This window comes from Pristiophorus japonicus, chromosome 3 (assembly GCF_044704955.1).
Source record: "Pristiophorus japonicus isolate sPriJap1 chromosome 3, sPriJap1.hap1, whole genome shotgun sequence".
In the NCBI taxonomy this organism is placed as follows: Eukaryota; Metazoa; Chordata; class Chondrichthyes; family Pristiophoridae; genus Pristiophorus; species Pristiophorus japonicus.
In genome coordinates, this window is record NC_091979.1 from 141875334 (window position 1) to 141903030 (window position 27697).

The 27697-nt window shown below is 45.2% G+C and overlaps 2 protein-coding genes across 5 annotated transcripts in view; one reads left to right on the forward strand and one right to left on the reverse strand.

Annotated features, from left to right (window-relative positions):
* The first annotated feature begins 403 nt into the window (after positions 1–403).
* The window catches only part of adat3 (adenosine deaminase tRNA specific 3), a 70437-nt gene continuing 43143 nt past the window's right edge, over positions 404–27697 (forward strand). Inside the window, exons 1-2 of one of the 2 annotated variants that reach the window (XR_011592681.1) lie at positions 404–499; positions 27245–27397. The gene's annotated coding sequence lies outside the window, so the exon portion shown is untranslated. Of the gene's footprint in view, positions 500–27244; positions 27398–27697 lie in introns of those variants that run through there. The other variant, XM_070875855.1, reaches the window with a different exon arrangement.
* Positions 17879–27697, reverse strand: part of osgepl1 (O-sialoglycoprotein endopeptidase-like 1) — a 32860-nt gene continuing 23041 nt past the window's right edge. The window contains exons 2-7 of one of the 3 annotated variants that reach the window (XM_070875851.1): positions 27225–27607; positions 25150–25354; positions 24901–25049; positions 23888–24018; positions 19392–19463; positions 17879–18551 (exon numbers count right to left, since the gene is read on the reverse strand). In XM_070875851.1, coding sequence (XP_070731952.1) covers positions 18473–18551; positions 19392–19463; positions 23888–24018; positions 24901–25049; positions 25150–25354; positions 27225–27392 — 804 coding nt within the window. In that variant the 5' untranslated portion in view covers positions 27393–27607 and the 3' untranslated portion in view covers positions 17879–18472. Of the gene's footprint in view, positions 18552–19391; positions 19464–20527; positions 20580–23887; positions 24019–24900; positions 25050–25149; positions 25355–27224; positions 27613–27697 lie in introns of those variants that run through there. The other 2 variants (XM_070875849.1, XM_070875850.1) reach the window with 2 other exon arrangements.

Genomic DNA, 27697 nt, shown 5'->3' on the forward strand with positions numbered 1-27697 from the left:
TTGCGGTATTTGCCCATTTCTTGCCCTGTGAATGTCCTTAAAACTCTTGCGCCTGATAAAAGGGTTTTAAAACATACAAAAACATATAAAAATAAATTTTAAAAACACATTTTAATGATTAAAAACCCTGCCCACTAAAGTAAGTTTATTTTAAACGATCATAACAAAACTTTTTTTTTTAAATCGGAAAAATATATAATTTTTCTAAGATATTTATTAACTTTAATTTAAATTAATGTTAAATATGTGATTTTTTTCCCTCTATTTTTTATTGGTGTTTTGGTGTTGCTGGGTGGGCGGGGTGGGAGGCCTCAATCATAATAATGAGAACTCCTACTTACGGAATTCCCATTATTAGGAATGAGAAAATATTTTACCTGCATTGGCTGCCCAGTGCCACGTGACTCCAGCTCTATGTGCGTCCAGACATGCACGCGCTCTGATGCGCAGGGAGAGGAGGCCTCAGGACCGGGATCTCTGGTGGGCGCAGCAGCAAAAGGTATGTGTACATCTTTTCTCTAGAATTGAGTCGAATGCCCACGGGAAGAAGTAACCGGGATTTCAAAGCCAATGAGTTACTGATCTCAGCTGAACTATAGTCTGCAGTGCTGTGTGAAGGCCATGTGCTTTCCCACAGGGAGGGAGTATTGAGTCGGTATCACTCTATTTCATATACTTCCAGCAGTTATTTTCACCTTGACATTTTTAAAAGGGACGAACTATTTGTACTGCCCATTTTCTACCCTTCTGTGTCTGCATCCTCTCGACTGCCCCTGATGCCTCCACCCGAAACCGGAATTGAAGTGGGGCCCCGCAATCAGTCCGACCACGTTGTTCCTCAGAGCCAGCGGTAGGCAGGGAGAGAAACGGCGGGGAGAGAAACGGCGGGGAGAGACGTGGTGGGGCGGGGCGGGGCAGGGAGAGAAATGGTGTGGAAGGAAGTGAGAGAGCTGAGCCGCAAGTCCCTGAGCCCCGAGCCTCCGACCGAACCCCTAGCCTCCTGCTGAGCTGCGGCGGCGGGAGGGTCAGCGGTGGTGGCTGCGGTGGCGGCAGGTGGCCGGGAGAGAGAGAGAGAGAACCTGGGGGGTGGAGAGAGAGAGCTTGGTGGGGAGAGGGAGAGAGAGAGAGAGCTTGGGGGGGGGGGGCGCAGGAGAGAGAGAGAGAGAGAGAGAGCTTGGGGGGGAGGGGATAGAGAGAACTTGGGGGGGGGGAAAGAGAGAGGGAGCTTGGGAGGGGGAGAGAGAGGGAGCTTGGGGAAGGGAGAGAGAGAGAGAGCTTGCGGGGGATAGGGGAAAGGGCCTGGTGGGGGGGGGGTTGCTGGGAGGTGGGGGGGAAAGAGAGAGCCGGGGTGAGGGTAGAGAGAAAGAGAGAGAGAGCCTGGTTGTGGAAGGGGGGGGGTGGTGGAGAGAGGGAGACACAAGGAGGTGGGGGGGGGGGTAAAGAGAGCTTGGGGGGGGAAGAGAGAGCTCGTGGGGGGAGAGAAAGCTGAGGGGGGGGAGAGAAGAAGCTTGGGGAGGGGAGAGAGAGAGCTTGGGGAGAGAGAGAGAGCTTGGTGGAGAGAGAGAGAGAGAGAGAGAGTCTGGGGGGGGGCATGGAGCACAGGGGAGAGGGCCTGGGGGGTGGGGGGGAGGTGGAAAGAGAGGGCCTTGGGGGAGGGTGAAAGAAAGAGACAATGGGGTGTGGGGGGAAGAGAGAGAGAGTCTGGGGGGAGGGGTGGGGGGGGAGGGGTCAGAGGGGGCAGCGAGAGAGTGACACAGGGGGAGGGAGAGAGAGAGAGACGGGATGGGGGGGAAGTGAGAGACATAGTGGGGGGAATCAGAGGGGAGAGAAGTTCTTCCAACCCCGTTTAAACCCATACCCGATTTCTCGGAAAGCTCGGTGTGTGTGTTACAAGGGACATTGTTGGACTGGATGAAATCCAGAGGTCACGACACTGTCACTATTCACTTTATACCCAATAAACCTGTTAATAATCCACACACAATGCCCCATCTATGGTGCTGGGGTAAGGGACTTTGGCTGGGGAAGGGATGCACTTGCGCTGGAGTAAGGGACTTCAGCTGGAACTTTGTGGCTTTTGGGAAGATCTATCCTCTGGCTTTTGAAGTCAAAACAGATTGAATTACAAATTGGAAAGTCAATCAGAACATGAGCTAGGCGGTGTAGGACTTCGTCATCGATGTCGGCCCTTGTTGACAGTAGGCTCCCGAGGTATGGAAAATGCTCCATGTTGTCCAAGGCCTCGTTGTGGATTTTGATAACCGGGGGGACAGTGCTGTGTGGCGGGGGCTGGTTGGTAGAGAACCTTTGTCTTATGGATGTTTAGTGTAAGGGCCATGCTCTTGTACACCTTGGTGAAGGTGTTGACAATGGCTTGGAGTTCGGCCTCCGAGTGTGCGCAGACGCCGGCATTATCTGCGTACTGTAGTTCAATGACAGAGGGTGGTATGACCTTAGATCTGGCTTGGGAGTGGTGGAAGTTGAACAGATTCCCTTTTGTCCTGTAATTTAACTCCAGCGGGGAGCTTGCCGAGGGTGAGATGGAGAATTGAAGCAAGGAAGATCGAGAAGAGTGTTGGTGCGATGACAAAGCCTTGCTTGACCCTGGTCCGAATGTGGAATGGGTCTGTGGTGGATCCGTTGGTCAGGATCACGGCTTGCATGTCATCGTGGAGCAAGCGGAGAATGATGACAAACTTTTGAAGGCAGCCGAATCTGAGGAGGACAGTCTATAATCCCTCATGGTTGACAGTGTCGAAGGCTTTTGTGAGGTCGAAGAAGGCCATGTACAGGAGTTGGTGCTGTTCCCCGCATTTCTCTTGTATCTGCCATGTCCATTGAAGATCATGTCCATTGTGCCCCTTAGTGGGCGGAATCCGCATTGCGGCTCCAGGAGGAGTTCTTCAGCCACAAGAAGGCGACGATTCAGGAGGATTCTTGCGATGACTTTCCCGGTGGTTGACAGCAGGAAGATTCCTCGGTAGTTACCGCAATGGACCACCAAGGTCACGGCGATTCCATGCGATCAGCCTGGCACTCAAGCAGAGTACCGGGCTGAACAATCACGGGCAGGAACCAGTGAAGAAAATGACAACAACAAAGCTAAGTTATTTTTATTTACCTCGGCCACCTTGCCTTTAATCAAAGCCCTGGTAGTAGCCGGCCGCCCGATCCACACCTGCAGCTACCGGTGTTTTCGGAAGTGAATTTTGGGTCCGGGGCACTAACGGGGAGATGCGCATGGCAATGACGTCACGATCACCAAATGCAGGAGTTCGGGCCGCAACACTGTAGCACGCCGCTAAACTGCCGCCGAATATGGCGGGAGTCGATGTCAGCGCCGCATCCAGTTGCAAAGGCATTTGCACCCCGTTAGCACACTGCTAACAGGAGGCGCAAATGCACCCAATTTCTCCCCCTCATTTTCCAGCAGTATGTGGCCTCCTTATTCTTCCTACCAAAATGTGTCATCTCACACAGATGTTAATTGACATTTATTTGCCAATTACATGCCCATTCTGCAAATTTATTAATTTGGTGTCATCCACAAATTTTTATTTTTTATTTCCAATCCCTGAGTCAAAATCATTTATGTAAATGGTGAACAACAGTGGTCCCAGCCCTGATCCTTGTGGAATACCACTTCCCACCTTTTGCCAGTCTGAGTAACCACCCATAATCCCTACTCTGCTTTCTGTTTTGTCATCAGCTTGTTATCTATTCTCCTACTTGTTCTCTGACTCCATATGTTCTGATCTTAGTAATGAATCCACTGTGCAGTATCTCACCAAAGTCCTTTGAAAATCCAAATATATTACATCTACTACATTACCCTCGTTTAATCTTTGTTAGTTCATCAAAGAACTCAACAAGTTTGGTCAAGAATGACCTTTCCTTTTGAAATCCATACTGACTATTTACCCATAATTTGCGGTCAGCGCCAAAGCAAAGGCGTGTGCCATTGCCCCCAAAGAAAGCTTCCCACAAAGATCTTACGATGTCCATGGTGAGAAGCTTGGCTTTTCCGACGTCCAGTTGAGATCAGTGTAAGTTAATGGGGAATTCCTAGTGCGAGCTGCTGTGACGTCAACAAGCTCTCTAAGCAGCCAATCACAATGCAGAATTCTCACAGATCGGGAACTAGGAAGTGAATAAGCTCCTTTTATTCTAACTTTTTGAAAATGTTATAGAGAGCAAAACAAAGATTGGGCTCTCACATGGGAAAAAGGTAAACCTGAAATAGATAAACAAACTTTAAAAAGAAAATTAAAGTTTCTTTTAGAAAAATGTAAATTAAAATGGATAAATTCGGCACTCCACAAAATCAAAATTCGTTTTTCAGGGCCATAAAGTTTGGTAATCAGTCAAGACTGTTAAAACCCAAGTTACATCTAATCCAAAAGGTTCTAACTTTTAATGGGGTGTTTAACAGTGATATTACCGAGGGAAAGCCAAAATGTTTCCCTGAATTCTCTGATTACACTGATTGTGGCTATGGTTATTGTGGGGGGGGGTGCGGTGTGCACATAACAGCCAGTGTCAGAGCAGTGAATAAGTGACAGTAATTTCAGGATTTCTGTGTTAGGATGTGCATGCACTAAATCCTGAAGTTGCGGTCAGTTTCAAAGGGGTAATAACAGAACGCTGTTATTTTGCTGCTACTGCCCATCCGACTTGGAGAAGGGTGATTGGTTTGGACCTTACTAAAATCGAGGTCGCTGATTGGAGCATGGGCAGATACAGCAGGAGAGGCAGCAAACAGTAGAGGAGCGGCGCAGTCGGGGCGTAGGAGCTACGAGAGATTGTAGAGCGACGTGATCAGGGCCTAGGAGAGGCGTGAGTTCAGGGCCCAGAAGGGGTGAGGTCCTAGAGGCAGCACGGGCCAGCCCACACTGCGATATGTGTGCGCGCGCTAGGTCCGTGCAGCAAAGCTGGTTTCCAGTGGTCTTGGTTAATCCTTGCCACTGGAACAAGACCTAGCTCTGTCAAGCCCGTGTGGTGGCTGATATGCAACGGCCACCACACGTTAAAAAAGTCCACGCACAGGCATCTTCCACCCTTCAATATGTAGTTCGGGACATGGAATGTCAGGTCCTTTATTGAAGCACCTGTGAACTCATCTCTTTTTGGTGTGGAAGCAAGTCATCCTCGATACGAGGGACCACCTAAGATAAAGACTGCCCATTGCAAATTCCGGGCCTTTACATTTTCACACACAGTAATTTCTAGGCTATGGTGTAAGAAAATGTAAAGCAGATGAATAAAAACTCACCAAACACTTCAACTTAATGACTCACTTGCATTGGGAGGTGTGTGCGTCTATTTCCATTTTGCATCTGTGATATATCAGGGCACTGCTTATGCTGTTTAGCTTGGAACTCAGATGAGGACCAAGATGACCAGCAGCAACAACAGCATGAGCAAGAAGAGAACCAGCAGGAGGAGTGTTGTATATGATGACTATGGATGTACTCTATGTGTAGTCACTGTGAGATTGTATAAGATGGAGACTTGTTTACCTGGTGTACTATCAATAAGGTTCACACCATGTACCTACATGCTGGCACCACTAGAGGGTGCAACTGGTGGAGACTGGAGGCTTCCTGCCCTGGTGGCAGGGCCCTGTATAAAAGGCTGCACACCATGCTTGCACAGCACTCTGGAGATTGGAATAAAGGACCAAGGTCACTATAGTTCAAGTACAACACATTGCCTTGTGGAGTCATTCATAAGTACATTGTAGACATAATAAGGAGGACCAGCAGCAATAGCGCCACCAGCAGCAGCCTTCTGTGTCACTACTACCGCAACTACCATGTTTTACAGGTCTAACAGGACCTGTCCCATTGGGCTTAATTTATCAGCAGGCCCTTAGATTTGTATTATTTCACATGCTCTGGTAGTTCTCCAACTTGTAATGATAATGTATTTGATATATGTACCCTGTGTAACATAAGCCAATGTCTATGACCATCCAGCACTAAAAAAAAATCTAATTAATTGATCACACCGAATGAGAAGATCAGAAGTAACAAAGAGGAGATCGCAGGTGAGGTAAGATCAGGAAAGATACAAGAAACAGAGGATACTCCAGGCGGGACAGAATTGGAACACCGGAACAATGAATTGAACTTGAGTAAGAGGTCAGAGGTTGCTCCTCCCCCTCAAAGGAATGGACTGACAGAAAGGGAGAAATCTTCATTTCTGAGTCTCCTTACTAAGGAGCACCCAAGTGGTGAAAGCAAAAAACAAGTAACTTGGCAATAGCTAAAGCAGTAAAAAGCCGGTTGTGAAAAGTCAATAAGGATATTTCCTTCTCAAAGTCGAGAATGTAAGAAATTGTGAATTGGAAGAAATAACTTGAGACAAAAAAGTCTCTTCAGACTGGTGTTAGAATTAAAAGATTAATTCCATGGTACAATAGTTAAAGCGGCTTGAACAGCGTGAACATAAATAACTGGTAATGGCCAGCTCCGAACATCTGAAGGCCAAGAAGGCCATATCTGACTCCAACCTTGGGAGGTTGGATTTTTACAAAGTATAAACAGGAAAGACATGGGAAGGGGAGGGTTTTACCTCAGAGAGTGGAGATAAAGAATTCGAAAGGCCATTGGGCACACCGGTTTGGTGACAGCTCTTATAGGTTAAATGGTCCTGTCCATCACGTTCCCCCAAGCCCACCCATAAAAAGACAATAAAATGGATGTCTAACGTGCTTTTCAGGGCAGGCAGTGAAGATAAGAACTGTTCGTGCCACCAGCCGTCTGTCTGCTCGGGACTAATAACAGCGACTTGTCACGGTTGTATGTCTACTATGTCTATCCTGATTGTGTGTTGCGTTTGACTATATTTTAACTATCGCTCCCTTAATAAAATGCCTTATAACTCCTAAGACCCTTTGGGTATCTGTATGTGACCTGTGATCCTAATCTTACATCACAGACTTGCTGCTGCACAGGAGAGGAGATGAATAGAGAGGTGGAGCTCACAGGACGCAATTTCTGCAACATAGGGTGTACAGGCAGAGGATCAGCTTCCTGGAGGTGTCTGATCACAAGTGTCCCAGAAAGCTCAGGGGCTCACGTCAGGTAGTAGCAGATATTTGCAGTCTGCTGGAAGAAGGCCCACTGCCAAGTGGACTTGGTGGCCATGCTTTACCAGTGGCTGTCAAAATCACAAACTCCACTAATTCCATGTTTTCCAGGGCAGGCAATTATATGCACTTCACCACCGATGATGCCAGTCAGAATAAGCGGGCATTCGGGTTTGCGTCTCTAGCTGGCTTCCCACAGGTGCAGGGTGTTATCAACTACACACATGTGACAATTGAGGTGTGTTCGTGAACCATAAAAGTTTCCACTCCAAAAATGTACAGCTGGTGTGCAACCTCAAAAAAATTATTATCCAGGTGTGCACCAGATTCCCAGTCATTCACCATGATGCTTTTGTCCTGTGCCAGTCTAGCCTCCTTGAGCTCTTTGCACCTCAGAACAAACTTACTAGCTAGTTGCTTGGAGACAAGGGATGCCCACTTAAAATGTGGCTGGTGACATCTGTGAGGAACCCAAGCAATGAGGCCCAGGAGTGCTACAATCAAGGCCATATAACAATGACCTCTGGGCCTCCCACTGCCCTCCGACCTCTGGGCCTTCCATTGTCCTCTGACCCGGGGGCTTTCTGCTGCTCTCCGACATCGGGGCCTCCCGCTGCCCTCCGACCTCCAACTGCCCTCCGACTTCCGGGCCTCCTGCTGCTCTCCAACCTCTTCTGAGCCCCGACCTCGCTGCTGGGTTCGACCTCACACCAAGAGACGCCAACCAATCATCTACCTGGGATGCTGTGATATCTGATTTGTCGTCCACTTTGCCTTCGTCACACTCTCAGGCTGGCTCGGGCTGGTTCCTGCAGTGGCTGGCTCTTGGTGCTCCTCTGTTCCCACCCAGGTCAGGTCGGGTTGGCGCTGCGGGAAAGTAATACAGGGTAGAGAAGTGGACAGGATCTCCAAAGATGTGGAAAGAGCATTATCGAATTTGACTATTGGCCCCATTATCTGGGATGAAGGTGGCTGGCACACACAGGTTACAACAGCATGGGGGAAGTGAATGCCTGAGACCATCTTCAAGACAGGTGACAAGTCCAATTACGGTAACTACAGAGGAATTTCCCTGCTGTCTGCCACAGGGAAAGTCATCGCAAGAATCCTCCTCAATCACCTTCTTCCTGTGGCTAAAGAACTCCTCCCAGAGTCGCAATGCAGATTCCCCCCACTAAGGGGCACATTGGATATGATCTTCTCTTGCAAATCCAAGAGAAATGCAGGGAACAGTACCAACCCCTGTACATGGCCTTCTTTGGCCTGACAAAAGGCCTTCGACACTGTCAACTGTGAGGGATTATGGAGCATCCTCCTCAAATTCAGCTGCCCCCAAAAGTTTTTCACCATCCTTCGCCTGCTTCACGTCGACATGTAAGCCATGATCCTGACCAACGGATCCACCACAGACCCAATTCATGCTCGGAGTGGGGTCAAGCAAAGCTGTGTCATTATACCAACGCTCTTCTCGATTGTCCTTGCTGCAATGCTCCATCTCACCCTCAGTAAGCTCTACGCTGGAGTGGAGCTAATCTACAGAATGAATTGGAAACTGTTCAACCCCCACCGCCTCCAGGCCGGATCCAAGGTCGTCCCATCCTCTGTCATTGAATTACAGTACACAAATGACGCCTGCATCTGCGCACACTTGGAGGCCAAACTCGAAGCCATCATCAACACCTTCACTGAAACATACGGGAGCATGGGCCTTACACCAGACATTTACCAACCTGCCCCCACCACGCAGCACTGCTCGCCAATTATCAAAATCCACGACGAGGCCTTGGACCATTTTCCATACTTTGTGAGCCTACTGTCAACAAGAGCAGACATCAATGATGAAGTCCAACACTGCCTTCAGTGTGCCAGTGCAGCCTTTGGTCGCCCGAGGAAGAGAGTGTTTGAAGGCCAGGACCTCAAACCCATCACCAAGCTCATGGTCTACAGAGCAGTAGTGATACCCGCCCTCCTATACGTCTCAGAGACATGGACTATGTACAGCAGGCACCTCAAAGCACTGGAGAAGTACCACCAACGCTGCCTCCGCAAGATCCTGCAAATCCATTGGCAGGATAGGCGCACCAATGTCAATGTTCTCATTCAGGCCAACATACCCAGCATCGAAGCACTGACCATGCTTGATCAACTCCATTGGTCAGGCCACATCATCCATATGCCGATACGAGACTCCCAATACAAGCGCTCTACTCAGAGCTCCGACACGGCAGGCGAGCCCCAAGTGGGCAGAGTAAATGCTTCATGGACACCCTCAAAGTCTCCTTGAAAAAGTGCAACACCCCCCCCCCCCCCCCCCCAACACCTGGGAATCCCTGGCCCAAGCCCGCACAAAGTGGAGGAAAAGCATCCGGGAAGATGCAGAACACCTCGAGTCTCTATGCCGAGAACAAGCTGAAGCCAAGCCTAAACAGTGGAAGGAGCACACGGCAACCCAAGCACCCCACCCACCTGTTCCTTCAACCACCGCCTGCCCCACCTGTGACACAGACTGTAGATCCCGCATTGGACTCATTAGCCACATGAGAACTCATTTTTAGTGTGGAAGCAAGTCATCCTCAACTCCAAGGGACTGCCTAAGAGAAGAGATAACAATGAGATGTGTCACTAAGCAAGCAATCTGTATGCTGAAGATGCGCTTCAGGTGCCTGGGCAGATCTGGAGGCGCACTTCAATACGCACCAGCTAGTAGCTCCAGAATAGTCGTGGTGTACTGCGCTCTGCACAACATTGCACAGCAATGAGGTTTGGACCTTCAGGCGAAGAAAGGGACAGAGTGCAGAACCTCTTTGGAGGAGGAGGAACATGATGCGGCCAAAGCACCTGCAGCAGCGCACATTGCTGTCCGGGATGCCCTCATAATGGCGAAGTTCAATTAGATTGCACCATTGCAATCCAGCATCTGGCAGCCAAATGCCAAACCCATTTCCCCCACCCCCCTTATCCCCAACACAAAGCAGTCCTGCAATCAGCCAAGCATTCCTTTTCACAGCTACCCATTGCACAGTATTAAGTCTTGTCTTATCATTCATCACAAATCTTCTTATTTCAAATGGTAGTAGCAACTGTTCCCTGTGGCAAACCATTCTATGCTCCAAAAATCCACCAGCTACATGTGGTCAATTGTAATTGTGTGTATGATGTTTACTACTAACGTTAATGCCATCAGCAGGCCGGGGCCATTAAAGGGAGCAGTGTGTGGCGGCATGCCACTTCAGAGAGTAGCATTTACTGCTGCAGGAGGGTGATGGCTGATTGCAGCGTGGGCAGATACAGCAGGAGCGGTGAGGTCGGGGCGAAGGAGCGGCAAGAGTTCATAGAGGGATGTGATCGGGGCCCAGGAGAGGCGAAAGTTCGGGGCCCAGAAGAGACGAGGGCCCAGGGGCAGCACGGGCCAGCCTACACTGCGATTGTTTGTGCACTAGGTCTATGCAGCAGAGCTGGTCTCGTCATCTTGGTTATTCCTTGCCACTGGACCAAGACCTAGCTCTGTCAAGCCCGTGTGGTGGCTGGGGTGCAACGGCCAGCACACGTTAAAAAAAACCCACGCACAGGCGTCTTTCACCCTTCAGGAAGTAGTTCGGGATCCGGAACATCAATTGAAACACCTGTAAACTCATCCGTTCTCAGCGTGGAAGCAAGTTGTCCTCGTTTCGTGGGACTGCCCATGTTGATGAGTAGCAAAGCAAATCAAAATGTCAATATATAAGTTGGATATCCAGACCAAAGTTTCCAGTGTAACAGCATGGATATCTTGTAGGCTGTCTGCAAATTTCCTCTGAGGAATAGAAACATAGAAACAGAAATTCACAGCGCAGAAGGAGGCCATTTCGGCCCATCGTGTCCACGCCGGCCGACAAAGAGTTGCACGGCCCTTAGTCAGCAGCCCTGAAGGTAACATATAAACCTATGAACAATGACGGAAAGGCAAAGAGCACCCAGCCCAACCAGTCCGCCTCACAACTGCGACATCCCTTATACTGAAACATTCTACACTCCACCCCAACCGGAGCCATGTGATCTCCTGGGAGGTAAAAACCAGGTAAAAACCCAGGCCAATTTAGGGAGAAAAATATCTGGGAAAATTACTCTCCGACCCATTCAGGCAATCGAAACTAGTCCAGGAGATTACCCTTGCGTATTCGATTCCCTGCAGTACTTACCATTATATCTGCGCCGGGCAACAAAAAGTCATCCAGTCTAATCCCAATTACCAGCTCTAGGTTCGTAACCCGCACTTAAGTGCCCATCCAACCATCTCTTAAAAGTGGTGAGGGTTTTTGCATCCACCACTCTTCCAGGCAGCGAGTTCCAGATCCCCACAACCCTCTGCGTAAAGAAGCCCCCCGCCTCAAATCCCATCTAAACCTTCCACCAACCACGTTAAACTCTTCCACCAATGGAAATAGGCCGTTACTATCCACTATGTCCAGGCCCTTCAATATTTTGTACACCTCAATGAGGTCTCCTCTCAGCCTCCTCTGTTCCAATGAGAACAAACCCAGCCTATCCAATCTGTCCTCATAACTAAGATTCTCCATTCCAGGCAGCGTCCTAGTAAATCTCCTCTGCACTCTCTCTAGTGCAATCACGTCCTTCCTATAATACGGTGACCAGAACTGCATGCAGTACTCCAGCTGTGGCCTAACCAAAGTATTAGACAATTTAAGCATAACCCCCCTGCTCTTATAGTCTATGCCTCGGCCAATAAAGGCAAGGATTCCGTATGCTTTCTTAACCACCTTATCCACCTGGCCTGCTACTTTCAGGGATCTGTGGACAAGCACTCCAAGGTTCCTTTGTTCATCTACACTATTAAGTGGCCTACCGCTTAATGTGTATATCCTTTCCTTATTAGCCCTCCCAAAGTGCATTACCTCACACTTCTCTGAATTAAATTCCATTTGCCACTGCTCTGCCTACCTGACCAGTAGATTAATATCCTCCTGCAGTCCATGACTTTCTTCTTCATTATCAACCACACAGCCAATTTTAGTGTTGTCTGCAAACTTCTTAATCATACTCCAAATCTAAATCGTTGCTATATACCACAAAAAGCAAGGGATCCAATACTGAGCCCTGCGGAATCCCACTGGAAACATCCTTCCAGTCACAAAAACTTCCATCAACCATTGCTTCCTCCCTCCAAGCCAATTTTGGATCCAACTTGCCATTTTGCCCTGGATCCCATCGGCTTTAATCTTCTTGCCCAGTCTACCATGTGGGACCTTATCAAAAGCTTTGCTAAAGTCCATATACAGTACATCGTACGCACTATCACCTCATCAACCCTCTTGGTTACCTCCTCAAAAAATGGTCTTGAGGCCACTTGTGAAACAGCAGGCAAAAATGGGCAAGACAGGAAAGTGGTGCAAACAAATAATATTTATGTGGCTTATAAATTAAAGAGAAACTTAACAACTTAACATTGTGTAATACCCATGTGCAGCTACAAATCTTTACTCTGCCTGTGGTGCAACCTATGTGGCTTCTGCAGCGGCAGTGGGAGGCTATGCAGATCCCAGCTCTAACTGTTGAGATGCTCTCGGCTGACATCCTCTATGTTTATAAACCCGCCAAAGACTGCTCCACCTGCACCTGTGGCAGGAGCAGACTTGGCCATTGGGACACGAGGCAGCATGTGGGGTGCTGACTGGGAGGGGGCAACGCGTGAAAAGTGGAAGCGTTTTGAGCAGAGTCCCCACTTCCTTGTCCCCCTTTCACCATCTTCCCTCTCATGGCCCACACACAGCAATGAGCTGGAGAGCACTTTGCTGAATATCAGTGGGGGATAGTTTACCTTTGTCATAGTCAATTAGGATGTCATTTGTGACTTTGGTAAGAGCCATTTTGGTACAGTGGCGAGGGCAGAAACTTAATTGGAGGGATTCAAAGAAGGAGTTACAGGAAAGATGGGTACGGCTTCGGGAGGTGACAACATGTTCAAGGACTTTGGAGAGGAAAGGGAGGTTGGAGATAGGACGATAGTTTGCAAGAAAGGAGGGATCAAGGGTTGATTTTTTTAAGGAGAGGGGTGATGACGGCAGCTTTGAAAAACAGCGGGACAGTACCCGAGGAGAACCTATAACAATATCAGCTAATATGGGAGCCAGGAAGGGAAGTTGGGTGGTCAGCAGTTTAGTGGGAATAGGGTTGAGAGTAAGAATTCAGTCTCATCAACAAGATGATCTTTGAGAGGGCATATGGGGAGATAGAAGAAAAACTCGAGAAATATGCAAATTCAGGGTTAGGGCAGGGGGGAACCTTCGAAGTAAGATCCAGTGGGCTATTGGAAAGGAGGGAAGTAGCAGAGGCGGCTGAATGTATATTCTCAATCTTTGTTGGAAAAAAAGGCCATGAACTTGCATTCATTGTTGGAGGTGAGGAGGAGGCAGGGGAAGGTGGTTTGAGAAGAGAAGCCAAGTGTTATCTTTACCTTCCTGGATGATCTTAGAATAGTGGGCAGTTTTAGCGATGGAGAGCAGGACCCACTAATGCTTTATGTGATCCAGTCATATCCGGTGATGGATAGTTAAACCAGTTGTCTCCCAAAGCCATTAAAATCTGCGTCCCTTTGACTTAAGGGAGCGGAGATGTGGGGTATACTAGGGGGAACAATCAGGGTGAGTATAATGGTTTTAATCGGGACAAGGGTATCAAACGTGGTGAACATGTGATTTAGTAAATGAGTAGCTGCAGAAATGTCATGAAGAATTGTAGGCCAAATGCTAGGTAGCTGGGACCTTCCTGCCCTATGTGCCTCAGTAATCTCATCAGGTCACAAATTCACCATCTGGGTCCTTGGGAATAATTCCAGGGATCTTTTTAATTATGTGGCTGTAAAACAAATAGAATCCTAGTTGCAGGTATTTAAGTGCAGCCATCCAAGAATCAACTTCAATTCAGACTCCCATTATATGTGATCAAGGCTGAAGTATTCGGTGAAAGGAACGGCAACCATTATTCAGTTAAGTAGGTGGGCAAGATTGCTTTCCATTTTTTTTCCACAAAAGATTTGCTTGGGCAGTCTATTCTATTTACATTGCTGCAATTTGTAACAGCAACACCGAAAAGTGTAACCTTTTCTGCATAGTTTACACTTCAACTTCACGCCTCCAATTCTTCTTGCCACCAAGAACCTTTTAAAAGCAACAGGCAAGTTATGTATGTGTTTGGTATCTCTCCCATCTTGCCTGTTCTCTGGATGTCATTTGATTCTGAAAGCAAATCTGATTATCGGCTGACTTATACCAAGGCAGTTTAAATGCCAGCACAGTGTACAATAGACTTTCTCCTAGAAATTATCATTTCCAGATGTGTGGTCTAAAGCTGATTTGTGTGACCGTATTTCAATATTCGACTATTTAACCTCTGTCAAATCTGAGATGCCAAGACCATTATGACTGGTCCATTGAAAAAGGCCCTTTAAACCTGGACTGCACTGTTACAAGTTGGTATATATTTTAGAGAAACTATTTGCGCTAGTTGGGGATTCTAGGACTAGGTGGCATAGTGTTAAGAATTAGAACCAGGCCTTTCAGGAGTGAAGTTAGGAAACACTTCTACACACAAATGGTGGTAAAAGTTTGGAACTCTTTTCTGCAAACAGCAATTGATGTTAGATCAATTGTTTTAAAATCTGAGATAGATAGCTTTTTGTTAACCAAAGGTATTAAGGGATATGGCGCAAAGGCACGTATGTGGAGTTTGGTCACAGATCAGCAAAGAACTCATTGAATGGCATAACTGGCTTGAGGGGCTGATTGGCTTATTCCTATTCCTATATTGTGGCTACAGTTTTGTTAATTTATTAGCGTCTAGTACCAGAGCACTGATCACGGACAGTTTTGACTTATTTTGCATGAATTAATAGTTGCCCTGTGACAGCTAATGTTTACATGGATGTATGGGAAAGAACAAATCTTCCGGATTCAGCTTGGTCAAGTAGCCTCTTAGTCAAGTGGCGCTAAGCACCTCGAGTCTCGTCACCAAGAGCATGCAGAAAGCAAGCTCAGGCAGTGGAAGGAGCGTGCGGCAAATCAGTCTTTCTACCCACCCTTTCCTTCAACAACTGTCTGTCCCACTTGTGACAGAGACTGTACTTCCCTTATTGGATTGATCAGTCACCAAGGTACATACTTTGAGTGGAGGCAAATCTTCCTCGAATTCGAGGGACTGCCTATGATGGTTACTCTAAACTGATGCAAAGATTCCGCTGTCCAGTTATGAGGGTGATATTAATAACCTATGATGGTATAAATGTGCATGCAGAGTCGAAGTTTGTGACTGAATTGAATTTCACAGGTTCTGATTGGTTATGCTAGTTGTGGTAGAACTGTACTTATTGCTTGCACCGGTGAGCCAGCCCTGTTAAGTAATCTGCTGCCTGTAACTTAACCCTGGTCACTTCACCTCATTCATGGCATTTTAATGTGTGTGTCAGAACACTCTAATTGAGCAGTGAGAGATCGTGGCGGAGGTGCAGCGAATGTTTGTGGCGGAGGAGCGACGAGAGATCGTGGCGGAGGTGCGGCAATTGAGGGTATGGGGCCCAGAAGAACCGAGGACCAAGGGCAGCACGGGTATGCTCAAACTGCAATATGTGTGCACATTAGGTCAATGCAGCAGAGCAGGTCTCCAATCGTCCTGGTTAACCCTTGCCACTGGATAAAGGCTTAGCTCGGTCAAGCCCAAGTTGTGGCTGATGTGCAACGGTCACCACATGTTTAAAAAGAAAATCCACGCAGAGGCATCTTCCACCCCTTCAATTGGTTCAATTGGAGTTCAGGACTGGAATATTGGGTCCTCATTGAAACATCTGTGAACTCTTGTGGAAGAAGTCATGCTCGTTCGAGGGACCGCCTATGATGATGAGCTGGGAATGTGAAAGTGCAGTGGTAAGGGACTTGAGGGAAGAGTTTTTTCCAGGGCCAGACACAGAAATAAGTGGGGGTTAGGAGGGGAAAGGAGAATATGTGTAGGGAGCGATATAAGGAAAAGATCAGAGACTGCCTTATCAGTGATAGTTACGGTGGGAGTAGCGGGGTAACGTGAGATGACAAGATCAAAGGGGTGGCTGTATATACACAGTATATATGTGTGTAGGAGAGTTTATATGAAGGGAGAGGTTTAGGGAAGAAAGGATGGCAGTGAACTCAGAGGAGAGAGAACAAGAAGAGTTAAGGTGAAGGTTGAAATCATCGAGGATGAGAAGTCATTGCGCAGAGGTGGAGGGAATAAAGCAGAAAAGATATCTCAGTGAGAAAATTGGTGTGATAATTGGGTGGGCGATACAGAACAAGCATTTTAAAAGAGATGTGAGGGGTGAAACAAGGTAAGCTCAAAGGAGAAGTTGCCACACAGGCCAAGGTGTAATTTAGAGATAAGAGGCTACACCATCACCGCGGCGGTTTGAGCGGGAAAATATAGTCAGGCGGGGAAGCTTCATTAAATGAAACAAGTGTCATCACCCCTCAGCCATGTATTCATCAAGGTCATGAAGATAAAGACTCGTATTTATGTGGTGTCTTTCATGGCCTCAGGACATCCAAAAGTGCTTTACAGCCAATGAAGTACTTTTTGAACTGTAGTCACTGTTGTAATGTAGGAAACGCAGCAGCCAATTTACACATAGCAAACTCCCACCAACAGCAATATGATAAGGACCATGATACCGATTGAGGGATAAATATTGTCCAGGACCAACTCCCTTGCTCTTCTTCGAAATAGGATCCATGGGATCTTTTACACCCACCTGAGAGCAGGCGGGGCCTTAGTTTAACATCTCATATGAAATACACCATCTCTGCTAGTGCAGCATTCACTCAGTACTGCCCTGCAGTGTCAGCCTAGATTTTTGTGCTCAAATCTTTGGAGAGGGACTTGAACCATAACCTTTGGACTCAGAGGCGAGAATGCTACTGAGCCATAAAGGAAAAGACATATTTATATATACAGCTGACATGCATGATGTTGTGATCGTTCACAATAAGCTCATGGATGGCAAGGCCCTTATTCGCAATTGAATGTACATTTTGTAGGGAAATGCAGAGATGGGCAATGATAGTCGATCTAGTGGCCATGTCCAAAAGGTCAGAGTTGGGAGGGACGGAAGGAGGTCGTCAAGATTAGCTCCCGGCACAAACAGGGCAGGGAGAGTATAGGAAGGGGTAATTGGGATTGTTACTCGTTAGGAACCAGCATCAAGTGCCACGGTGGACCTTTCTCAAATGCCAAGAGAGGCACAGAGGGAAGCTGTAGGATTATTTAAAAGGGAATCAAGCCTAGGATGGTGGCAGGAGAGTAGGAAAGATGATAAGTACTGCCGAATTGGGGTTTGTGAGGGTAGAATACCCAAGGGTGGAGAAAAGACAGGAGGCATGATGTCAGGAGGGTTAAAAAGGAAAAAAAAGCAAAAAGGGGAAATAGAAATGATGTACTTGGGTCCGGAGCGGCAACATAAACACACAGGCGAATGAACACTGGGAAACTAAGTTACCTAGATGAATCAGTGACGAATTGATGTCCAGGTGCCGAGACAGGTGAGTAAGACCAGGTTCTATTTGGCAGGCTGAGCATCGAGGTGTGAATTTCCAATAATTTGTGGCAACCATTTAGAACCCCAATTTTTCCACATGGAGAAAAGTCAGTCTCTGGTGCCTGTGGCTAGACCCCCAGGAATCACTGTTGATAAATCTAAAAATTGCAGTAATGAAACTCCATTTTTCCAACTGTCAAACTGAGAATCATAATCGTTATAGTGAAACAAGATTGATAGTTTCCTAAATAATTTTAATTTAATTTAAAGATCAGAAGTTGAATGAATGAAAAATGAATTAATTCTCTAACTGTCACCGTCGGTAGATCAAAAGCCGCAGTGAGATGTTGCCGTTCGAAATACCGTTGCTCCAACTGCCAGTAAAATAAGGCAATTTGATCGAGACTTGATTGTCCTGAGAGTTCTGGAATATCGAAATTTTGATCTCAATCCAGATTTCTGAAGACAATTTGATTCGATATAATTTCAGTTGGGATGCAGAGTCTGATTTCCTCTGGATACAAATTGGTATCATTGAGCCGTTGAAATCTAAGGTAACATCAGTTTTTTCCCAATAACAGAGTAGATTACTATCATTTTTATGTTTTCCCCACATACACAACTTTGCATTAGATACATTTTTTTCCAATCAGTTAATCGATATTATTCTCTCAGGCGCGAGATTGGTAATTTAATTATTAATTTCCTCGGACTACTGCCACATTTAAATCAGTCTGAACACAGCCATTTTCAAATGGTGGAGTTTCCTCAGTTGTGATCAATGCTTCGTTTCATGAAATGACAGACCCCAAGAGAAGCCCTATTAATCATATCTTCAGTTTAAGATAAGGAACTCGGAGGGCTGCTTTCTTGACTTGTTCTGAAAAATTAATTCCAAAAGGGGCTCTGCAAAACAAAGCAATTGACAGCAAATTAAGTTAGCAATAACAGCAGTGCATATATAGAAGGCACCTCAAGTCGCTGCAGATATATTACCAACGATGTCTCCGCAAGATCCTGCAAATCCCCTGGGAGGACAGATGCACCAACATCAGTGTCCTCGACCAGGCTAACATCCCCAGTATTGAAGCACTGACCACACTCGATCAGCTTCGCTGGGCAGGCCACATAGTTCGCATGCCAGATACGAGACTCCCTAAGCAAATGCTTTATGTGAAGCTCCTTCATGTAAAAGAGCCAAAGGAGGACAGCGGAAATGTTATAAGGACACCCTCAAAGCCTCCCTGGTAAAATGTGACATCACCACTGACACCTGGGAGACCCTGGCCGCAGACCGTCCGAGGTGGAGAAAGTACATCCGGGAGGTCATTGAGCTCTTCGAGTCTCAACGCAAAGAGCATGAAGAAGCCAAGCGCAGGCAGCGGAAGGAGCGCGTGGCAAACCAGCCCCACCGACCCCTTCCCTCGACGAATGTCTGTCCCACCTGTAACAGGGTCTCTGGCTCTCGTATCGGACTGTTCAGCCATCAAAGCACTCACTTTGGGAGTGGAAGCAAGTCCTCCTCGATTCCGAGGGACTGCCTATGATGATGATGATGATGTATTTTATTTACTTCTGTATTTGCTTGCTTTAAAATGTTCATATTATTCAGCCACAGGTTTGCAACAACTTTGAACATAATTCTTAAAAAGTGTAAGCTCGGAATGAAAAATCAATGCATTACTCACAACTCAATTATTTAAGGATTGTGATTTTTTTTTTAAAACTAAAAGCCTTGTTACTTACTTTGGCTCATAGCGAATTGCTTTTGAATTATGCAGAACATCGATTCCTGCTCGAAGTCTCTCAATACCATTCCTAAAAACAGAGACAGGTAGCATCAGTGCATGAGTGCACTATTTTAACTATTGTATATGATCTGATGCAAGACAAAAACCCCGTTTCCAGAATCAAAATGAACAGCTTATATACAAGTGTTGATTAAATTAAAAACTTGCAGTAAAATATATGTAACATGAAACCCAGAAAATGTAAAGACTTTCATCAATCCATTTTGTGTTTAAGTTCTCCCATTAGATAAGATGAATGGTGTGGAATAAAATTGATCAAAGGATGAAGAGAATACTGACCTATGTAGCCAAAGCAGTAGAGTACAAGTCAGAGGAGGTCATGTTTAAACTATAACCTTGTCAAATCACACCTTAAATATTGTATTCAGTTTTGTGCTGCAAGATACAAGGAAGACACTCAAGCATTGGAGGCAGTGCTGAGAAGAACCACAAGACTAGCACCTAGATTCAGTGACTCATTTGTGAGGATAGATTAGAGAAACTTGCGTTTTTCAATCATGATAGGAGATGACTGAAAGGTGACCTTGTAGAGGTGTACCAGATATTAAGCAGCACAGAAAAGGTAAATCTGAGGCACTAATTCAAATCAAAACATGATAGTAGGATAAGAAGGCACTGGTTCAAATTCACATCAAATTTGTATCTGAAGTCAAGAAGCTATTTTTCACACAAAGATTGATCAACTTTGGGAATGAACTTTTGGGTAGGGGAGCAAAGGAGTGAACTCTGGAATCATTTAAAAAACAGTTAAACTCTGTGGTGAGTGGACTGCAGGGTCTTTCTGAATGGATGAGATAAGATGTGCCAAATGGCCTTCCTCATCTGTATCTATTTTGTGTTAGGTTGAAAACATTGGGCTGAATTTTCACTTTTGAAGAGTGTGGATTTGCGAGCGGGTGAGCAGTTAGAAGCACTGAAATTGACAGCGCGTCAGAAAGCCGGCTTCAACACGCCTGCTTCCGCCTTTAACTTGGGCGCGTTAGTCAGCATGTCAAGACCCCTCAGGATAGGCAGGTGACCTAATTAAAGCAGTTTAGAGCTCATTAAGAGGCTATTAACAGCCTTAGTTACCTGAAGTTGCAGCTTTTACTGTCTGTCCGCGGGATTCCAGGGCTTGCTGAACCTAGCCAGTGAAAGTAAGGAGAGAGCACAGTGGCAATTGTGGGAGCTGAACAAATGATAGTTTAAAAAAAAAATCATATAAGTACTCACATCTGTTTTCTTGCCTAAGGGAAAGGCTTTTGCTGACATCACTTATGCTGAGAGTTTGCAGGTGATTTCTACAACTTTGGAAGTCACTCTCACTACACTGGAGGATTGTGCCTCTGATCTCCACTTTACCTAGCATCTATCAGCTCAGCATTGATGCCGCTTATGCTGTTTCACCTTGGACCTCAGATGAGGACCAAGATGAGCCCCAGCAGCATCACCAGCATTCTCACTGTCTCCACTGCTGTCCCTGTCTCCACTATCTCCTCTTGCTCACGTGTGATGTGTGGGACACCATGTGACAACACTACTTATCACTTAGTGTACCCACAATCATGTGCATATCGGCGCTGGTGCTAGGTGTACGTGGGGTTTGGTGACGGTGCACCCTCAGAGAATAGAACTTCCTCTGACTGGACAGTGGGAGAGTAAAGACGTGAATTAGAACTGTTGTGATAAGAATGTTTTAAGTATACACATGATCATATTTCACTGGCTGCTGACATCAAGTAAACATCAGTGACTGTTGTATGCCATGTGGCAGTGTGATATTTAATTCTATCACCAGGTAGCTGGGAATTTCCCCTCTCTACATCTCCCACCGCCAGCAGCTCTGCAACGCGGCTCAGCTCCAGCACCTCCTCCTCTGCTGAAGTGAGCGCTGTCATGAGTGGAGGGCCACCGCCAGTTCGCAACCTCTCCCGGGTATTCTGTGTTCTCTTCTCCTGCAAGGAGGGTAACAAGAGATCTTTGAGGGCGAGTCATGGATTGAGTGGAAGGGATGGATGAGCAACATCTGTTGAGAGTGACTATGAGCAAGAGGCAAGACATTGCATTAGTGTCAGTGGTGGATGGTCAGATGGGGATGTGAGTAGGTGCATAGACAGTGAGGGATGGGAGCAGCTGCAAGGTAGGTTGATGTGAGGAGTGATGTGCAGGAGTAGGCTTGGGAAGGCAGAGTGATGGGGTTGGGATGAAACGCACATCAGGATGTAGGCACCTTTCCTTCCCTCTTGAGGCCATTAAAGCATTGGAAGCACTGGATGCAAGTCCTGACAACAACAACCCTGCTGCTCACTCGTCAGCAATCTTCAGCCATGCATTTTTAGTCTAAGCAGCTGGTCTCTTCCTCCCATCAGCAGGGAAAAGGATGTCCCTGTGTGCCCTGACTTATTGGAGTAATATCTCCAAGGAGGCATCACTGAATCTTGGGACTGCTTTCTGTCTTTGAGCCTGCATATTTAAGGTTTGAGCTTTATCAAATTGTTACAACACAACCAACTTACTATTCCCACAACATTTTATGTTCTTATAACCTGGTTTCCACCTCCACCAGCCTTCAACTGACATCTGTGCATTGCTCCTATAAATAGCTCAGCTCATCCGTGATCTCATCAGGCCCGTTCCAGTTAATTAGTCGGGTAACCTGGAAATCTGATTCAATTACAGTGGCTACATTAAAAAGCCGCTGTAAAATGCGCCCCTCGAACTTCCGGGTTCCTGACGCGATCCACACCACCCCCCACCGACAATCAAAGGTAAAAATTCTGCCCACTCATCAGACATTGTTAAATGTTAGTGTCAATGCATTTACTGCATTAGCGATATAGAAATGTTATGTAATTTTTAATAAATAATTTAACATAGTTAGATATATTTTATGAAATTGTGCATTTTGATAGCATGTAGCTCTGTGCACTGACACATTAGGTTTGTTTGCATGGCTGCACATACGCTGAGAACAATACATGTCTAAGGGCTGAAGTATTGATCTTGGACCTTGGGGTTCATTTAGACAGAAAGGGCAGAAACCATGGAATAAAGCTCTAGATTATGCAATTGAAGGACTGTAGAGTTGGAAGAAGACAACTCATAAGAACATAAGAATTAGGAGCAGGAGTAGGCCATTCGGCCCAGCCAGCCTGCTCCGCCATTCAATATGATCATGGCTGATCTTCTATCTTAACATTGCTTTCCTGCACTGTCCCCATATCTCTTGATTTCCTTACTATTCGAACAACAATTCACATTTATATATCACTTTCAGTGTTCCAGTAAGGTCTGCGCTGACTGTAGATAGTCGTCCTACTCAGTGGTGCCCAATTACTGATTTCTGCATTTCTTCATTTACTAAGTTTAAAATCATATCAAGCATTACCTAGCTTGTGAACCGTTACAGTACTACAAGTCAAACAGCGAGAAAAGTAGAAACTACTTATGCACCTCTGTCCTTGACTCCATTTACTTAAACTCAGTCAACTCAGGATGAATCAGACAGCATGGAACCCTTTTGAACTGCTCTGCTTCATTATCAAGATTTTCTTCCACTTTCACAACACTGCCCACCCTCACTTCGCTTCCCCCCCAACACCGGCAAAACTCTCGTCCCTGTCATCATCCTGAAAAGTCTCAACTTCTTTAATACTCTCCTAGCTGGCCTCCTTCCATCAATTCTTCACAGATTTCTAAATGCCACATGCTGTGGCCAACTCTGCTCTCCCCTCCCCCACCACAGCTCACAAAGCCCCACACCTTCACCTTGTCCCAAAGCTTCCAAGGTGACTTCAAAATTCTGATCCTTACTTTTAAATTTCTCCACGGTCTCATTCCACCTTACATTCGTGATCTTTTCTAGCCTTGTGTCTCATATATACTCTTTGATTTTTTAGACACCGAGTCTCCCATTCCCTCCACTCCTCTATTGGTGGCTGCTCATTCAGCCACTATGCTCCTGTCCTCTGGAATGCTCTCCGTTTTCTGGAACCTCCTCAGACTAATCCTCTCAATTTTCTCCTTTTCTTTCCTGCTTGGTACCTGCTTTCTCCTTCTTGTACTTTGTGAGGTCATCCTTTATGTAAGGGATGCTGTAAATTGTTGTTGATTCCCTTTGAACAGAAGTACACAGACATAAAAGCAAGTTGGAGAGGGTGGTGGAAACAATCCAAGAAAGCAAAAAGGAGAAAAGTGTGATTATTATTTAAGGTGTGTTTGAATCAGATGCTCTGAAAACGGTCCAGCTAGAAAAAACTGTCCAACTTACACAGGTGAAACTCCTCACTTTCTGGAGTACTAGTTATACAGCTGTCGCACATTTTTGATCAAGAAGGAAACCTGCAAACTTCAAGGTTTGTAATTTTTTTGATTCAAGGTTAAGATGGCTGCAATAATACTTCATTGTATGCAATACTTCAAAGATAGATTAATATTATTTGTTGTTCTCACCATGCAATCATGATGCCATTGTCTGTGCAAAGCTTAGGCGGAGGGCAACGCAGTGAGAATCCATTTGCTTCAGTTACTATCCGAAGAGCTTTTCTGATGTATTCATTACTGGCCACTCCCCCTGAAACCACCTGAGATGAAAGTAAATAATATAGGTTACACAAATGGAAATGTATGCCTTTCAAAAATTGATTTCTCATGGGCTTTACAATGGGACAGAATTTACGGCCTCTATGGGTGTCTACGCAGGCCTACGCGCAGCGGCCCAGGAGCGCAAATGTCCAAACCGCCGGGACCATCAGGTAAGTTTATAGATTTTTTGCATCCACCCGTGGGAAGCCTCCGACCGCAAATTCTGCGCCAATGTTAATTTCTTGATGTGAAACATTAAGATTCTAACAATGATCCTATGTTAATGAATACAAGTGTAATGCTTTTAAAAAAATCTCCCTTCAATTCCCCAGCCAGGATGGCCTGTAGGTGATCTTCTTCCAAGCCTCTTCATAAAAAGTGTACAAAATCAGCACATGTTAAATCAGCTTTAAATCTGTTCCCTCCCTATGTGAAACCATTTTGCCTCTCCACATATGCTAGCTCCAAAATCTTCAGTCATCACTCTGACATAAACACCTTTCATTAGCTCAATGTTTTTAGTGAAAGCAATGTTCCCTCTTTTTTTCCAATTTATTTTATTCCTCTAATTAGGTCTACACATGCCACTAGTCATCCACCTGAGAAAGCAGATGGGATGAGGTCAGGCCTCATCAATGCAGGGGTGTAACTGGACACTAAGAGACGCACTGGAGCAGCCCAGGTGACTCTCCCTCTGACTTTCCCTCCCTGTACAGAGGTGCTTGGGATTCACCATGCACTTTCCGAAGGTGCCACAGCTAAAATTGACATTTCAGAAAGGGAGACTCTAGAAGCACCAACCCATAATCTACCACTCTATGGCACCATGCCCAATACGTATTATTACCAAGTGAAATGTAGGTACATGATAAGATACTAACCAAGGCTGGTTTTGGTTGAGGCAACAAACCTTCCTTCTTACAGAAGAGAATGGCTCGATGTGTACGCTTTGCTAGGTGAGCAGCCACTGTGTGTTGTACAGCAGCAGCAATGTCGTTCACACATGACAATATCTGTCCCTCCTGGAAACCTGGTTAAGAAATATATCTAATTTTAAACAGTACACAAGAGTACTTGAGTGAGTCAGCACTGTCTGCCACATTAAGTAGAAATATAAAAGACTGACAAACCTTCTTCCCTTTCCTTTTTAATAATTATTTGATTAACTTGATTGCGGAGACCACTAAAGGAAAAGTCACAGTCCAAGTGCTGGCTCATAGGCTGCGTTAATTCAACATGCAATCGGTTTCCAATTTTTGCCAAATATTCAATGGCTTCACCCCCACTCATTGTACAGCATGTTGGGTGATTTCTGAGTGACAGTCTTCTTGCAACCTGTGAAGAAAGATCTTTATGGTTTAAAAACAGTTAATATAAAACAAAAAGTAGTGTTATTATTTTCTAAACCAGAAGAGTCTGTGCAAATGATTTGTAATGTGATAAGTGGTCATAAGGTTGATAGTCCTTAAAAATTTGTCTCTGTTGTCATGTATTCACTTATTGTAGCCACTTTAAGCTATTCTTACAGTAAGGCACTATATTATACCTTCATTTCTCTTATTTAAAAATATTTTAATACTGTTCAGAATCACAGATCTATTTTTTGGGTTTGCATTCTTCAAAGCATACTACTTTGTAACAATTTAATGGACAAAATAATATAGCAGTTTTGGCAAGAAGAATTCCTGGAGTATCTGACAAAATTAAAATAGCTTTTAAATAAATCCTAACTGAAACAATACACGGGTACATTAAACTAACTAAAATAACTGAACATTATGGGGTGGAATTTCCTGTGTATTTGCATCCAGAAACACGTGAAATCGAGCCGTTAAGCAAATACCCAGTGTAAAAGATTGAGGAAACTCAAGCGCAAGCGTGTTCCAGACGTAAATACACTATGCCCGTATTTCCACACTCTTTTACATCTGACTATCAATCCCTGTGCCAGAGCGCATACCGGCTCATTACAAGATCCGTCTCCTGGCATAGGAGCCATACACAACGAATTTCCTGCAATTAAGCTGCTTCAAAACGGGTGTAAAATTAAGCCCAGAATTTTAGGTGCAGCAAGAAACAAAGTTATTTTTCTGGTGTTTTATTACAATTTTTTATCCTCACTGAAACCTGCACTGTACTTTTTGGTTATCTGCTGAATGCAGCTTTATGGCACTAGTATGTATTAAAAATGAAAAAACTTCGTCGACTGCATGTTCGTCAACATGCTGTGCCTAATGTGCATAAGGGATAGTTAGATGGCTTAACACTTTAATTTTCATAGAAGAAATATATACTGTGAGCAACGTTCCCGCTAAGCTACGTGGCTGCGCAGCAGTCTGGAGGCCTCATGCAGGCCGCTCATCAGGTTTTGCATTAAAGAACCGCGCAGCATGTTAAAGAGACCGTGCACTTAAACTAAATATTAGAGGGAATATTGGTTGTGAGTTTGGCACTTCCCTTGGGGCCCAATTGGTTACACTCATTTTTATGTTCCAGCATTTGATGAGATTAGCAGGAAATTTGGGTGCAAAAAAACATCAGCAAAGTGGGTGTAACTTCCCGAATATGCCCCCACTGTAGATTCCACCCGTGATGCTTAGATTTAATACAAAATACCTTAAGATGATAACTACATATATATGTTTTAGAAAATTACTTAAATTGCTATCTAGTTTGCATAACAATAAATCCAATAATTACATAACGTGATCTAGGGTCGCTATTTATTACCCAAGAGTTGAAAAGTTCTAATTAGTCAGGTTTTACCCAGTGTAGTAAACCACTGAAAATCTGAGGTAATCAAATTTAAAATATTTATAATGAATGAAGAATGTGCTTTCAAAGAAGTCTTGGCATATTCACCGAAAGCATACTCCTTTTAATTCAAAGTTGCTTAATTCAAATTATTTAATAACTCCATTTTGAGCACAAAATTCCCACTTTGCTGTGTTATTTGCATTACAAAATTCAAATGACTGGATAATTTAAATTCTATTAGTGCAAAAATTGCTGAGTTATCGGCAAACTGTACATTCATTGATTATTTTGCTTTAAGCTGAAGTTTAAAATGTAATAACGCTTTTGTTCCTGATCTGAAGTTTATGCAATTGGTCAGTAATAAATAAGTTTAAATTTCTTTCAAGTTACAGTAACAAAATCTTGCTGATTATTCACTGCTGATTTTAAAGTTCCCCTCTGTACATACCTTGTCTAACGTGTCTCCAGGAGCTTCATCCAATGTCTGTCCGAGAAGAAGAAAATCAGAGACTCCACGGGCAACGGCCAGCAAACTGTGGCCACCAGAAACCAAGAGGACCAGGAAGGGAAATTCCACCAAGTGCAACATTCTAATAATTAGTGCATGCGCCTCCATGTGATGAATAGGAATAAAGGGCTTCTTATATTGCTCTATTAGTTTTAAACTGTACTCTAGACCCACTCCTAGGCTTAGTGCAAGTCCAGGTTTTACAGTAGTTGCTACTGCTGTTAGTTCACAAGGAGAGACACCACTATTATCCACAGCTTCTTGCACCACTCTTTCAATGTGTTCTTTGTGTAGCCTTTGCGCTACTGGTGGAATTATACCACCTGCCCTAAAGCAAAACAAAATAGTTAACAGAATCTGAAAACTATTTCTGATTTATAAATTAATAAAATATCAAAACAATATTCTCTTTT